Genomic DNA, 17,245 nt, shown 5'->3' with positions numbered 1-17,245 from the left:
ACAAGTTAGCCCTTGACTGCAATCTCACCTGGTGGTAAGTGATGATGCAGTCTAAGAGGGATGGAACCTGGAAGGTGTATGGCAATTTTCATTAAACCCATGCCCCTTTTGGTTTCCATACGGCATCGTACCGGAACGCTAAATCGTTTGGCAGCACGGCTGTGCCGTTAGGGTGGTAACTAGCCACGGCCGAAGCCTTCCACCAGACCAGACCAGAAATTTAGAAATTATAAAATTCCAAACCCCTGCCAGGAATCGAACCCAGGACCTCCCACTAATAAGCCGAATAAAACCGAATGTACACCAATGAAAAACAGACCTTATTACTTCATGTTAAGGTTTTAAACACAACAACAACAGAGACTCGTGCTGTATCGCTCATAATTCGCGCGTACAAAACATGGCGCGTATTCAACAACCAATAGCGGACGGACGCGCGCTATGATTGGCTGAGATATTCTCGCGCCATTCAAAAATAAGTTTTCTGCGCAGGTACATTGGCAACTTATAAAAGTGGTTATAGTGTATAAGGTTAATTAATTATATTAGTATAATATAATAAATACATAGATGTGAGGAAGCAAGACATAGTTAGACAAGAGCTTAGAAAGATATAGAACATATAATATAATATGTATTTACAATTACAATTTACAATGAATACCTGATGACGTCACTGGATCTAGACATACCTGGAAAAATCTAGAACATTCGAGAACTACCTATGTCTTGCCACACGACCACATCTGAGCTCAGTTAGTTTTTTAATCTGTTTTCTTTTCGGAATTCTATTCACACCGTGACGTAATACTTTAATTATTATCTGTGATTTAAAAAAACAAAATAATATATGTAAAAATAAGTATCAAGTTAAATAAAATAAGCTAAATAAAAAACAAAACATTCACTTAATATTTAAGTTCGACTGCCAAATAAGTCAATTCGGAAATTGATTCGCAATTTTAGACCACAATATATCAACTTATTGACTACAATTTTTGCAACTCAGTGGCAGAGCTAGTTACCACCCTACCGGCAAAGCCGTGTTAGCGTTCCGGTACGATGATGTATAGAAACCGACAAGGGGTATGGATTTAATAAAAACGGCCTCTCCAATTATCTCTACCAAGTTAGCCCGCTGCCATATTTTTAGACTGTATCATCACTTAACGCCAGGTGGGATTGCAGTCAAGGGCTAACTTATAATGGAAAAAAGTCTATGAAGCATGTCAAATATTTTAATAGAAATTTAAAAAAAATTGTGATAATAAATTCAAAATTTTAATTTACCTATACTATCCATTACAAATACGAAAGTATGTCTGTCCGTTGATTTTGATGAAATTTGACACAAAGTTAGCTTACATCCCGACGACATAACCTACTTTTAATCCCGGAAAATTAAAGAGTTTTCATGGGATTTTTGATACCTAAATCCACGCGAGCGAAGTCGCGGGCATCATCTAATTTCTACTAAAAGGCCGACGAAATTAAATTGCTACCATTGAATATTAAATTATATCCAATATTCGTAACTAACCACGAATCGATTATTAAGCTACTGTGTTACGCAACGGTGTGATAGAACTCTTGAACACTTACTTTCATCGTTTATAACGGGGCCATAGCTAATGCCTTCGTTCGGTGTATATTCGATACTATTGAAGTCTTGGACACCGAGCAAACCTGCTTTCGCAACTCTATGACAGCAGCTTTTGAGTAAGCTTCCGCAAGAACCATCGAGAAGACCTCCAACCATCCAGCAATAAATAAAAAATTCACATGTCCCCCCTTGGGAACAATTATTATCTACATCTTTCTTATCATTCTCATATATCTTTGTAGGCTCAATCTTTGGCATTTCTATATTTTGTACTGTATCTATGACTCTTCCTTTTCTCTTCCCGTTTGTACTGTTCAGTCTATTTGTACTTAGTTCTTTGATTATTTCGTTGATTTTTTTAATCTGTGCATCGGAAATCGGTTTGAATGCTGGCAACACTGATTCGTGAGTTGCGTTCGGATACTCGTACGCATTTCTTTTTATGTATACCTCTGTTTGTATGAACATAGGTTTTTTTAGTTTGTAATGTTGGTATCTCTTATTTATGAGTCCGTTTCGTTTGATTTCGTTTCGAGCTCGATGTGGGTCGGTGGCATCTGTATGAATAAAAAAAAAAGAATATTTACATAAGAGGGAAATAAGAAAAGATACAATAGGTACCCGGAAGGAAATATTGTTCATCGACCTTTAGAAAGAGATAGCGGTAACCGTACAGCGTTGTCTCTGTTGTTGCGACCGACAAAACGTCACATACAGTGCGACAAGGCTCTTTTGGCGCGTGGCTAAAATCAGAACTAACGTTGCCGTAAAGTGTCCCCTTTGTTCTTGTTTGAATAGTCTAAGCCTTTGTTCTACAGCTAACGCCCCCCTGTCAATGTTATTCAAGTGCCAAAAGAGTCTTGTACTGTAGGTATGAGTGACAGAGACAACGCTCTACGAAGTCAAAATCTCTTTCTAAAGGTCGATGTACAATATTTCCTGTCGGCTACTGTAGATAAAGTTGTGTTAAATATGTATAGAGTTATTAAGCATGAAACATTTTTACAATAATTACAGATTAGAGATTAGCTGTAATACACGAAACCCCGATATCGCAAACTTTTAATAAAATTATACGATTTTATTATCTATATTAATTTTCACGTTTTTTAGGGTTCCGTACCTCAAACGGAAACACGGAACCCTTATAGGATCACTTTGTTGTCTGTCTGTCTGTCGGTCAAGAAACCTACAGGGTACTTCCCGTTGACCTAGAATCATGAAATTTTGCAGGTAGGTGGGTCTTATAGCTGGCTTTAGGGGAAAAATCTGAAAACTGTGAATTTGTGGTCACATCACACAAAAAAAATTAAATTGTGGTCATAAACTAATAATTAGTATTTTCAATTTTCGAAGTAAGATAACTATATCAAGTGGGGTATCATATGAAAGGGCTTCACCTGTGGATTCTAAAACAGATTTTTATTTATTTTTATGAATCATAGTTTTTGATTTATCGTGCAAAATGTTGAAAAAATAGAACAGTAGTACGGAACCCTCGTTGCGCGAGCTTGACTCGCACTTTTTGTGGTATTATATCAGTAACCATCAATACTATCACCTGTCTTCGTTTTTGCCAGCGTTCTGGTTACACCCTGTATAGAGACTGGTGTCTAAATGGGTTACGCAATCAACATTCGCTACCTACTTTTCTCGGACTCTAAGTGGGCCGCACGGTCAGCAAATAATAGAATAGAATAGAATGTTTTTTATTCATGTAAACTTTTAAAAAGTGCTTATGAATAGTCAGGTAGTTTTAATTTACCACTGGTTCGGAATGCCGTTCCTACCGAGAAGAACCAGCAAGAAACTCGGCGGTTGCTCTTTTTAATTTTTCAATTTACAATGTTATTATACCGTACTATACAAGCCATTGCAGCCCCGTGCATTGCTGGAGCGAGTCAAATCCAAGCTTTTTTATCGTTTACATAGTCTGCGACTGTATAATATGCTTTTTTTAGGAGCATACTTTTAACACATTTTTTAAACTTGTGACTTGCAAGTCTAAAATTGCTTGTGGAGTTTTATTATAAAATATTACACTCATTCCCACAAATGACTTTCGCACCTTCCAGAGGCGGAGCGCAGGAGTAGCGAGCTTATTTTTGTTTCTAGTTTGCCTATCATGGAGAACTTCAAAGAAGACTTACGTGCGTTGATAGATCAGTCAGTCAGTCAGCTTTATATCTATACTAATATTATAAAGACGTAAAGTTTGTAAGTTTGTTTGTAGGGATCTCTGGAATTACTGAACCCATTTTGAAAATTCTTTTACCACTAGAAATCTACATTATTCCTGAGTGACATAGCCTATATTTTATTTAAAAAAAAATAGAGATCCCTACGAAAGTTGTAATAAGCTACCCGTGCAAAACCAGGGCGGGTCGCCAGTCAAACAAACAAACTTTCGCATTTATAATAAGGAAACTGATACATATTACAAAATAGGGTCTTGTTTTGCTGATGCTCCGCGATGGCTCCGTGTTACTTTCACGTGCCAATACCGCTTAATATTATACAATTATTACAACATAAAGCATCATCCAGACCTGCGCGACCAAAACGACTACGAAATGAAGCGGGGAACATCGACCGCACGCGCGGCGCTCGCCTCACACGATATTTAATGGCGCCATGTATACATACGCGACTACAGTGCGAAAAGGCTCTTATGGCGCGTGTCGAAAATCGGAACTAACGTTGCCGTGAAGTGTCCCCTTTGTTCTTGTTTGAATCTCAGACTAAGAATCAAGGAGACTTGGCATCGAAATAATAATACCTTGTTAGAGCAAGCTAGGTGTATAGAAAAGCTCTGAAGAGTGATAAAAACAAAAACACAGTTTTTTGTCTTTGTCATAGCTTAGCTTTTTTTGTTGGGCATAGTTACGTGAAAAAATATTTAAAATCCTATAATTTTGTAAAAGTTTACAATATATTGCAAATAAAACACCTGGCTGACGCTAGAGCTCAACGAACGTTGCGTAAGTTGGCCACTCGAAGTCAATGCCGCGTCACAGGCGGGACACATAGGCCCGAGTTTTGCACGCTATGCATTGCGGGTTTGAAAAATACTTAATCACTAAAACTATATGAGGCAAATGGTTATTGGTATTGGATTGTGTTTAGGTAGAATAACAATAACGCAAAGTTTTTGCTAGCGTTCTGATTACACCCGGTATAGTCCGTGACAGGATGAGATTGCAATCGGGGAGGGAACGCCCTGCGCAGCACCCGTGCACCAGGCGTCCCCCTCTACCTGTCGAGTACTATAGATTCGCGTCACGGACGCTCCCGCACCAAGTCTCGTATCCCGCGTTCGTGACACGCAGGTGTGGCCCTAGCCTTATACAATAACAACATTATTTGTATTGTGCTGTAAAACATCATCGAGTCTGTCATCGAGTGTATGTCGTAGTAGGCATAGCAACAGTAACAGTCGAGTGAGCAACAAACAAACAAATTATGCGTAGGTTTTCCTTTTCAGTCGACTATACGGAAGGGTAGTTTGCCAATCCGCACTTAGCCAGTGTGGTAGACTATTAGCCAACCCCTTCTCGTTTTGAGGGGAGACACGTGTTTAGTAGTGAGACGGCGATGGTTTGACAATTTGTAATGTTAATTTTTAATTTATTTATTTTTATGGAAACAAACAGTTACAATTATTACAAAAATATAAAATCACAAAAAAGGAACGCGCCATCTATATGTGACTTGATACATTAATTTTAACTTTCATACAAACTTTCATCCCCTATTCAACACCCTTAGGGGTGGAATTTCGAAAAATCCTTTCTTAGTGGATACCCACTCTTTAGAAAGAACACACCCTCCAAATTTCATGTCACTAGGACCAGTGGTTTAGAACTTTAGACTGAGCGTTGATATATAAGTCAGTCAGTCAGTCAGGACTTTGAATTTTATATATTACTAGATGATGCCCGCGACTTCGTCCGCGTGGATTTAGCTTTTTAAAAATCCTGTGGGAACTCTTAAATTTCCCGGGATAAAAAGTATCCTATGTCCTTCCCCGGGATGGAAGCTATCTCTGTACTAAATTTCGTCAAAATCGGTTGAACGGTTGAGTCGTGAAAAGCTAGCTGACAGACAGACAGACACACTTTCGTATTTATAATATTAGTATGGATTTAGATGACTACGTATTTGTATGACAGCCATTTCGAAAAATCACGGAAACGAACGAGTGCACAAAAGGCGTATCTGGGAACGTAGTTTCACGGATTCGGACCGGATGAGTGCGTAACCTCTCTAACCCGATTTCGTTGCAATCGCGTGAACTGTCAAATAACTCCAACCACAATGACACTTTCGTGCTATACAACCCGTGTTCCCAGGCTGTATCTGTGTTTTTGCGCGCCCATCAGTGAAACTGCCGACTACTTTTACACTCCCACGGTCGTGAGGCGTAGAAATTATTGCGTTACCTTATTGTTATTCTTTTTGTACATAAACGTCACGTTGTATATCAGTAGGGGGATTGTCTAAAACCTGTATCAATCATTATTACAATCTCAATTGTTCTGATTGGCTGAATTTGTGCATTTCTTGTTGCAACAACGCATTGTAGCCAATAGTGAGCGAGCTTTAACCAATCAGAGATGATTGCGATCGTGACATTGTAGCTGTCAAACAACCGCGGTAGGGTAGGGCGGAAGCTGAACGACATTGAAAAACTAAAACCCGACTTGGTATGTGCGTGCCCGTGGAATTTAAACTACAGTACACGCGGCCAAAAAGTGTCTTGAGTGGCCAACCAATCGCAAACATGTTTTCAAATAAAACCGGCCAAGTGCGAGTCAGGCTCGCGCAATGAGGGTTCCGTATTACAGTCGTATTTTTTCGTCATTTTGCACGATGATTCAAAAACTATGATGCATAAAAATAAATAAAAATCAGTTTTAGAATGTACAGGTGAGAAGACCTTTCATATGATACCCCACTTGATATAGTCACTCACTTGGAAAGTTGAAAATACTAATTATTAGTTCATGACCACAATTTAATTTTTTTTGTGTGATCTAACCCTAAATTCGCGGTTTTCAGATTTTTCCCCAAATGTCAGCTATAAGGTCTACCTACCTGCCAAATTTCATGATTCTAGGTCAACGGAAGTACCCTGTAGGTTTCTTGACAGACAGACGGACAGACAGACAGAACAAAGTGATCCTATAAGGGTTCCGTTTTTCCTTTTGAGGTAAGGAACCCTAAAAACATTCAAAAATTCGGGTTGTTCCGTATTCATCCTATGACGTCTCATCCTATTTGTAAGTATAAGTACAGTAAGTACGCCGGCAGGAAATATTGTATATCGACCTTTAGAAAGAGATAGCGGTTTCGTAGAGCGTTGTCTCTGACAAAACGTCACATAGGTATGAGTCTGGGTCAACGCTCTACAAAGCCGAAATCTCACTATGAAGGGCGACAATAGTTCTTGCTAGCTACTTACTGTACGTGACAGGTTGAGATGGCAATCGGGGAGGGAACTTTTACACACCCACGCTCGTGTAACATAAACATAAATCTGATGCTGGACGACCTTGAAAACTTAATACCCGACTATTCGACAAAATTATATCACACTTTACGACCGTCCAATTGTGTATTTGCCTACTTTTGAATTTGATAAATATTATTACTTTATTATAAACTATGGGCCCATTAAATCAATGTATGGGCCTCATAAGAAAGCTCAGAGTCACTCAGCGGGCGATGGAGAGAGCTATGTGCGGAGTTTCTCTACGTGATCAAATCAGAAATGAGGAGATCCATAGGAGAACTAGAGTAATCGACATAGCTCAACGGGTTGCGAAGCTGAAGTGGCAATGGGCAGGGCACATAGTTCGTAAAAAATACGACGTTATATGGAACCCTCGGTGTGCGACTCTGACTCGCACTTTGGTTAAGAGATTGTGCGCAAAAGAACTGCCCACATTGTTGACCCACTTCCTGGAACATTGGCCAAATACACAAACATTTGTTTCCTAGCACCAACTAGATTTGCTGGTCATATTGTTGTTATACAACGTTGGTATTCGTGACATTTGGCGATGACATAACGCTAACTTACGTGAAGCGTTGAGTAACTCGTCAATTGTGAATGCATTTCTGTTGATTTGACCCCTTGACTCATAAAGTCGTCACTGAGTAAATAATCGTCATGTTTAATGTAGGTTTTTTGTCATGAGGAAAATCTATACTAATATTGTAAATCCGAGACATGGTCGCTAACTATGGGCCTCATAAGAAAGCTCAGAGTCACTCAGCGGGCAATGGAGAGAGCTTTGTGCGGAGTTTCTCTACGTGATGAATGAGGAAATTAGGAGATTTGTAAGAGAACGAGAGTAACTGATATAGCTCAGCTCAGAGGTTTGCGAAGTGGCAATAGGCAGGGCACGCAAGTAGAAAAGAATCGGTCAAGTGCGAGTCAGACTCGCACACGAAGTATTCCGTACCATCGTAATAAGATAAGTATACCTAGCACTGCAAGTTAATGATGAACTGCGTTTATATGTGACTAGCTTATACCCGCGACTTCGTCCACGTGGACTACGCAAACTTCAACCTTCAATTTTACCAACTTAGGGGTTGAATTTCCAAAAATCCTTTCTTAGCGGATGCCTACGTCATAATAGCTATCTGCATGCCAAAATTCAGCCCGATCCGTCCAGTAGTTTGAGCTGTGCGCTGATAGATCAGTCAGTCAGTCAGTCAGTCAGTCAGTCAGTCAGTCAGTCAGTCACCTTTTCATTTTATATATTTAGATTTAGTAGGTAAGTTAACGTTGCGTGAACACATTTATTTTTGTTGTTATTTTGTTTGTTGTCAAGTTCACGGTTTTCGATTTTTTTCCTTTACTTGTGGTATAAGACCTACCTACCTGCCAAATTTCATGATTCTAGGTCAACGAGAAGTACCCTATAGGTTTTCTTCCCAGACACGACAGACAGACGGACAGACAGACAGACAACAAAGTGATCCTATCACGGTTCCTTTTTTCCTTTCGAGGTACTGATTTACTGAACCCTATTGTACGAGAGGTCGGGGGTTCAATCCCGGGCACGCACCTCTAACTTTTCGAAGTTACGTGCGTTTTAAGAAATTAAATATCACTTGATTTAACGGTGAAGGAAAACATCGTGAGGAAACCTGCACATCTGAGAGCTTTTCATAATGTTCTCAAAGATGTGTGAAGTCTGAAAATCCGCACATGGCCAGCGTGGTGGACTATAGCCAAACTCTTCTCACTCTGAGAGGAGACCCGTGCTCTGTAGTGAGCCGGGCAATGGGTTGATCATGACGATGTTGATTAGGACTTAAAAGTTTTTATGTTAATTTTTAATGTTAAACTTTATCTCGAATCTCCTAAAAACTTCCGTTAACATTAAAAGTTAAGTAAAGAGTGAATTAACATAATTAGTTAAATTAACGGCCACAAGTTAAGAACTAGTATTTATAAAGGCTGCCATACACTTAACTGTATTACTTAAAATTATTTACGATATTTAATATTATAAACCTGAAAGTGTGTTTGTCTGACTGTCTTTCTGTCTGTCTGTCTCTTGTGTCTGTCAAGACAACCTATAGGGTACTTCCCGTTGACCTAAAATCATTAAATTTGGCAGGTAGTTACCTCTTATAGCACAACTAAAGGAAAAATCCGAAAACCGTAAATTTGTGGTTACATCACAAAAAAACCGGTCAAGTGCGAGTCAGGCTCGCGCAATGAGGGTTCCGTACTACAGTCGTATTTTTTCGACATTTTGCACGATAATTCAAAAACTATGATGCATAAAAATCTGTTTTAGAATGTACAGGTACCTTTCATATGATACCCCTCTTGATATAGTCACTCACTTCGAAAGTTGAAAATACTAATTATTAGTTTATGACCACAATTTAATTTTTTTTGTGTGATCTAACCCTAAATTCACGGTTTTCAGATTTTTCCCCAAATGTCAGCTATAAGATACCCTAAGCCTACCAAATTTCATGACTCTAGGTCAACGGGAAGTACCCTGTAGGTTTCTTGACAGACAGACGGACAGACAGACAGACAGACAGACAGACAGACAGACAGACAACAAAGTGATCCTATAAGGGAGTATTTTAAAAGTAAGATAGATGTAAGATGACTATACCAAGTGAGGTGTCATAATATGAAAGGTCTTTACCTGTTCATTGTAAAATAGATTTTCATTTATTGTTATATGTCAACGACAAAGACAATGCTCTACAAATCTGCTATCTCCGTCTAAAGGTCGATGTACATTACATTTCTGCCGCGTACTGTAGTCATGTGTATGTCTGCCTTTATGAATTGCTCGACGGGAGTCAATGACATTGTAATTTACAGGAACGAGAAATGTTAAGGAATCTACAGTTGGAGAGAGACAGTTGTGTACGTTGTTTATATAAGTGCGAGGGAGACGGATATCGTATTGTGCGTACGTGCTAACGCAGGTGACAGTGAAATCTTTAAGGGGAAGTGTGTATGAGCAGTTTTTTTTTTGTTCCGGTAAAGTGCAGTAGCTGTCAGGTTTAAGGTCCAACTCCACTAACGCTGCGCTGCGCTTTGGACTCGACGCAGCAGCGCCTTGCTCCATACACACGCATCCAGGCGCGGATCCATAGAATAGAATAGAATAGAATGTTTTTTTATTCATGTAAACTTTTTACAAGTACTTATGAATAGTCAGGTAGTTTTAATTTACCACTGGTTCGGAATGCCGTTCCTACCGAGAAGAACCAGCAAGAAACTCAGCGGTTGCTCTTTTTAATTTTTCAATTTACAATGTTATTATACCGTACTATACAAGCCATTGCAGCCCCGTGCATTGCTGGAGCGAGTCAAATCCAAGCTTTTTTATCGTTTACATAGTCTGCGACTGTATAATATGCTTTTTTTAGGAGCATACTTTTAACACATTTTTTAAACTTGTGTAAAGGCAAGTCTAAAATTGCTTGTGGAATTTTATTATAAAATATTACACTCATTCCCACACAAACAAGGTTGTGTTGTGGGCACAGTCACCCGAAAATCGACTAAGTGCGAGTCGGAGTATGAACTCGCTCATGATCGATAATAGATATACAGCGCATTCCTATAAAGATGTTTCCAAAATAATGTGACACCCTGACCAAGATTAATGCTTATAATAATAATATTAGTTCTTTTTATTTGACAAGATTTTTTTTTATTTTTTTTCATTAGGTATAGGTACGCTTGACCACATTTTTGATTTTTTGCCAACTGTTTATTTTGCCAAGATAATTTGCGAATGCTGTGTACACATTTTATTGATACATTTATCAGCCTGTGTTTGTATATAAGTGACGTAGTATATGTAAAATTTATGTATTGTATGTGTTCCAAATAAAAATAAAATAAAGTAAATAAAAAGATTTTGTACTTATATACCTAGTTCCACGTGGGCAAAGCCGTAGGCGAAGGCTAAATTAATAAATGTATAAAATCGCTCTTGGAAATTTCAAAAGTAAATGTGTGTTTGCTTGCACATCACAGTGTCACATTTAAACTCCTAACTACCAAACCGATTTTGGTGATTTTTTTACAACTTTAAATGGTATCAAATTATCTAAACGCTTGTATACATTTTACATTAAACAAATACAAGCTTGACCGTGAAAGTGTGACGTCACAAGTCTATTAAGGTTGTGGGCATGCCCATCGTGCCCACAACTCATCCATACTAATATTATAAACTAGAGGATGCCCGCTACTTGGTCCGCGTGGATTTAGTTTTTAAAAATTCCATGGGAACTCTTTGTTTTTCCGGGATAAAAAGTAGCCTCTGTCCTTTTGTACCAAATCCATACTAATATTATAAATGCGAAAGTGTGTCTGTCTATCTGTCTGTCTGCTAGCTTTTCACGGCTCAACCGTTCAACCGATTTTGACAAAATTTGGTACAGAGATAGCTTGCATCCCGGAAATTTATACCTATAGGCAATTTTTATCCCGAAAAATCGGAAAGCTCCCACGGGATTTAAAAAAAACCGAACGGCGAAGTCGCAGGCATCATCTAGTGTAGAAATTAACAAGGGTAAAACTGCCTCCCCTTAACGCATATGTGCATCAACATATCATTGCACTCCAGTAGGTAACGGGAAACATATTATAAACATAGTCACAAACTAACTTGCGTAACGTGAACCGTTGTCTATTTTATTACGACGAAATTCTTGCGGCCTACATAAAAAATAACGGTTAAATGAAAACTACTTGAGTAGGTAGGTACCAATTGTGTTTTGAAAATCTCGTGGGAAAGTTTTGATTTTCCGGGATAAAAAGTAGCCTATGTCACTCTCCAGTAATGTATTCTCTTACACTCCATTTGTAGAGCACTGTCTCTGTCGTTGAGACCGACAAAACGTCATATAGGTATGAGTGGCAGAGACAACGCTCTACAAAGCCGAAATGTCATTCTAAAAGCCGATGTACATGGGACATGTACTGTACATGGGAGTCATGGGGCTTACATTTTACAGTGTTTCCTATATCAGTACCCTCAGTACTCTTATTATAAATGCGAAAGTGTATTCGTTTGTTGGTTTGTTGGTTTATTGGTTTGTTGGTTTGTCCTTCAATCACGTTCCAACGGAGCAACGAATTAGCGTGATTTAGGCATGGGTATCATCATAATCATGATCAACCCATAGCCGGCTCACTACAGAGCACGGGTCTCCTCTCAGAGTGAGAAGGGTTTTGGCCATAGTCTACCACGCTGGCCATGTGCGGATTGGTAGAGTTCACACACCTTTGAGAAAATTATGGAGAACTCTCAGGCATGCAGGTTTCCTCACGATGTTTTCCTTCACCGTTAAAGCAAGTGATATTTAATTAATTAAACGCACATAACTCCGTAAAGTTAGAGGTGCGTGCCCGGAATCGAATCCCCGACCTCCGATTAGAAGGCGGACGTCCTAACCACTAGGCTATCACAGCAGGCATGGGTATTGTTAAAGTTAAAGACCTGGAGAGTGACATAGGCTACTTTTTATCCCGGAAAATAAAAGTGTTCCCAAGGGATTTTTAAAATCTAAATCCACGCGAACGAAGTCGCTGGCACCAGATTGTTTTTTTTTTTTTTTAATAACTTGAGTTTATAGTAGCTGTAGGAGGTTGGAGCCTTCTTTTAGGAGTAGGCAAACTACTCCTGTGTCAGAAGTTAGTAATTTCATAAAGTAAAACCTCATAATTTGAAAAGGAAAATCCACGCATAGTTTTCGTACCCACTCGAGTGTTACTGTTGCCATAACTAATAATTGATGAAAGCATTGATTTATATTTTACAGCACAATTCACTCATCCATACTAATCCGTTTAGACGTCCGTACAAAATGAGTTCTCACGCGCCATTTTCAACTATCACGTCAAAAGTACGGTTCGTTTTTAAAATAAGGACTAAAATCTTACTTTGGACATGACAGTTGACACATAATGTTAAAATGGCGCGTGGGAACTCATTTTGTACGCATCATATTACAGTGCGACAAGGCTATCATGGCGCGTGGCAAAAATCGGAACTAACATTGCCGTCAAGTGTCCGCTTTGTTCTTGTTTGAATATTCTAAGCCTTTGTTCTCAAACAGCGCCCTCCTGTCAATGTCATTCAAGTGCCAAGAGGGCCTTGTCGCACTGTACTTAATATATTAAATGAACAAAATCAATATGGGGGATGTTGCACCCGAAAAAGTGGGGGTCTTAAAAAGTAGTAAGTATAAAGTTGGTGAAGTGTATTTAAAAAAATTAACGTTTTTTTCTTTCTTTCATAGTGTGGTCAACTCTATAAAAAATGCGGTCAAATCCGAATCGACCTATATACCTACCTAACAAATTGTTCAGTGCACTTTTTGCCGCCAAAACGGGCCTAAGTCGCTTACGTCACGCATTACGTCAGCTGTTTTTGACAAGAGCATCTTGCGCAACTCGAAAGTGAATCTAGAAAGTCCGCTAATGACCGTGTTTTAGCCTTAACTGGCCCATAATGACGTCATGCGTTAAATACACCATTAAGGACCCCAAAGTCAAATGCAGCTTCAATAGCTTGAAGCTATAGCTCACAGTTCACGAAAGTTTTTTTTTTTTAAAGAATATTAGCCATGTTAAATGACTAATATTCCCCTTTCCTCTCCAAGCGTCATGCTTGTGCTAGGAGTAGGTACGACAATAGTGCAACGGGCGGGGTTTGAACCGTCGACCTTTCGGTTTTCAGTCCACTCCTTTACCGGTTGAGCTATTGAGGTTCTTATAAAAGGTTTTATAGATTTATAGAAGGATTTATAGTTATGAAAAAAACAAAATACTTTATTAAACAAACAAAACAACAGAACAAAATATTTTATTTAGGTACTAACTTATGATCGCGGCTTCATCCGCGTGGATTTAGGTTTTTGAAATTCCCGTGAAAACTTTAAATTTTCCAGGACAAAAATTAGCATATCCGTAGTAGCCCGTCCCCGGGATGCAAGGTGTACCAAATTTCGTAAAACCATTTAAACGGATGATTCTTTAAAAATCCGGGTGATAACCACGATTTATGATTCAATTCCTTACAGCATCAGGGCTGAGTATTTGGATCCTAGAGTTTAACGATAAAGTCTTTAAACCTCCAATATCAATTTATAACCGACAGTTTTTAAATCCCATCAGTTTTGGTATTCTGCACCTCGATTGCGGTAGAATGACAGCTATAATGTCACGATCGCAATCATCTCTGATTGATTGATGCTCGCTTACTATTGGCTACAATGTACTGTTGCAACAAGAATACCATAAATTCAGCCAATCACAACGATTGTGATTGTAATGATGATTGATGCAGTTTTCCCGTAATCGAGGTGCAGGTCATGGTCAGGTAGGCTACGAAACGAGTAACGACAAGGATATGCTTGAAAGAATAATTCATTATTTACCAAGTACATTCATGATTTTACGTCATTTTTTTATTTGCGTGGATTTAGGTTTTTCAAAATCCCATGAGAATATTTTGATTTTAGCAATCAATAACACAAAACAATATTAAACTAATTAATACGTAGAAACCTTTCTCTTGAATCTATTGATCATAACTGTAATCTGTAGGAACTGCGTGGTAAATTTGACGGTTCAAAAGCACTCATAAAAAGTTTACTTGGATAAAAATATATTCCATTCCATTCTATTCCATTCTATTCTATTCCATTCTATTCTATTCTATTTTATTCCAAAACCGCATTGAAATCCGTTGCGTAGTTTAAAAGATCTAAGCGTCTTACATAGCGACAGAAGGCGGGAAACGACTTTGTAAAGGAAATCTAAAGATGCGTCTGGCGTCTACCTACTTGGTTAGTTAGATTAGATGCCAATTATTTGGAGCGATCGATCTATTAAATAGGTACACGTTAATACACTGTACCTATCGTATAACTCATTTCCTATATGTTAGAAATTGCGAAATATTAACTCTTTCACGTGTCGAATAGAAAAAGTGTTAGCAAACGGGAAAACAATTCGAGACTGTAAAATTAAATTTTGATGTTACGCAAACCAAACGAAATTAAACTTTATTGTATTAACAAATAGAGTGAAAAATCGCTTGGAATAATTAAAACGTGTGGTCATAAAAATAATATTGATTGTGCCTTTCCGCGTTTGATAATACACCTTATGTAAAGCTGTTTAAAGTTAAATTTCGCGTGCTGGACAAATAACTCTCATTTTTCATAGTTGCGTGACAAAATGTGGCGTGTACTCAAATGAAGGATAGTAGCGATTTTAATTATTATGTTGTCAGTTTAGAAATAAGGTCGATTTTTCTTTGACAAGCGTGAATTTTTGTCGAAATTTTCAGAGCCTAGTTAAGGAGTTCACCTCGAGAGTTCCCAAGCTCACTGCATGGAATAATTTATTTTTAAATACAAATTCCTTTTTATTAAATGTTACAATAACACTTAGAGCTATTACAGTGCGATAAGACTATCTTGGCGCGTGGCGAAAATCGGAACTAACGTTTCCGTCAAGTATCCCCTTTGTTTTTGTTTGAATATTCTAAGCCTTTGTACTCCAACAGCGCCCCCCTTCAAGTTCCAAGAGAGGCTTGTCGCACTGTAGCACGATAAAATATCGAAAAATATTATGCATAAAAATAAATAGAAATCTGTTTTAGAATCCACAGGTGAAGCCCTTTCATATGCTACACCATTTTATATAGTTATCTTACTTCGAAAATTTAAAATACTAATTATTATTAGTACATGACCACAATTCAATTTTTTTCGTGTGATGTAACCACAAATTCACGGTTTTCAGATTTTCCCTCTAATGTCTGCTATAAGACCTACCTACCTGCCAAATTTCATGACTCTAGGTCAACGGGAAGTACCTTGCAGGTTTCTTGACAGACCGACAGACAGACAGACAACAAAGTGATCCTATAAGGGTTCCGTTTTTCCTTTTGAGGTACGGAACCCTAAAAACCGAAACTTACGCGGACGAAGTCACGAGCCTCATCTAGTATTATATACTTACAATATGAAGAAGAAGAAGAAGAAAGAAGAAAAAACGTTTATTTTTAAAGCTGTACCACACATTCCCAGTTAGGTTATCCCGGCGCCTCTAATACTTGAGTAGTAAAGTCAAAAGACCTCTAGAATATACTAGATCAATCATCAATCATCACGTGATCATCACACCCATCAATCATCATTCATCACAACATAAACGACAATCATTTTTCCCAACACTTCCTCCATTAAAGTGAAACTTAAGCGATTGTCTTGTGATTATTTGTTAAGAAAAGCTGTTCCCACGGATTCTATTGATTTAAGAATTGGAATTTCCGGCAACAGTAACCAATAAGAGCGATTGTGCACTGACCCGATCGAATTCGAGAAAATCGATCGAGAAAATTTGATCAGAATTAGAATGTCGAATCTAAGAAAATATGCTCCGATAAAGCCTAGACATCAATGCTTCTTTACATCCTATATGATACCTACGCATTAGGTATGCCTTGCATTGCTACACCAAGCTTTCTGGTGGGAGGCTTCGGCCGTGGCTAGTTACCACCCTACCGGCAAAGCCGTGCCGCCAAGCGATTTAGCATTCCGGAACGATGCCGTGTAGAAACCAAAGGGGTATGGGTTTAATAAAAACTGCCATACCCCTTCCAAGTTAGCCCGCTATCGTCTTAGACTGCATCATCACTTACCACCAGGTGAGATTGCAGTCAAGGGCTAACTTGTATCTGAATAAAAAAAAGCATTTTTTTAAATAGCATATTAGCCATGTTAAATCCATATTTAATATAATAAATGCGAAAGTGTGTCTGTCTGTCTGTCTGCCACCTTTTCACGGCCCAACCGTTCAACCGATTTCGACGAAATTTGCTACAGAGATAGCTTACATCCCGGGGAAGGACATAGGCTACTTTTTATCCCGGAAAATTGAAGAGTTCCCACAGGATTTTTAAAAACCTAAATCCACGCGTACGAAGTCGCGGGCATCATCTAGTGACTAATATTCCCCTTTCCTCTCCAACTAAGCGCCAGGCTTGTGCTAGGAGTAGGTACGACAACAGTGCAACGGGCGGGGTTTGAACCGTCGACCTTTCGGTTTCAGTC

At 38.6% G+C, this 17,245-nt stretch overlaps 2 protein-coding genes and 1 long non-coding RNA gene across 4 annotated transcripts in view; all 3 read right to left on the bottom strand.

The window, feature by feature from the left end:
* Positions 1–17,245, bottom strand: part of LOC117994799 (protein KTI12 homolog) — a 239,271-nt gene that overhangs the window by 59,740 nt on the left and 162,286 nt on the right. The window lies entirely within an intron of this gene.
* Positions 1–17,245, bottom strand: part of LOC138404328 (uncharacterized) — a 201,959-nt gene that overhangs the window by 98,383 nt on the left and 86,331 nt on the right. The window lies entirely within an intron of this gene.
* LOC117994790 (serine protease 33) overlaps positions 1–17,245 on the bottom strand; it is a 46,615-nt gene that overhangs the window by 27,900 nt on the left and 1,470 nt on the right. Inside the window, exon 2 of one of the 2 annotated variants that reach the window (XM_069507938.1) lies at positions 1,603–2,160. The exons of the other annotated variant lie outside the window; for it this stretch is intronic. Within the exon in view, the coding sequence (XP_069364039.1) occupies positions 1,603–2,160 (558 nt within the window). The remainder of the gene's footprint in view (positions 1–1,602; positions 2,161–17,245) is intronic. 2 annotated transcript variants of the gene reach the window in all.

The sequence above is a fragment of the Maniola hyperantus genome, chromosome 27, assembly GCF_902806685.2.
Source record: "Maniola hyperantus chromosome 27, iAphHyp1.2, whole genome shotgun sequence".
Lineage (NCBI taxonomy): Eukaryota > Metazoa > Arthropoda > Insecta > Lepidoptera > Nymphalidae > Maniola > Maniola hyperantus.
This window is presented reverse-complemented; position numbering and strand designations above follow the sequence as displayed.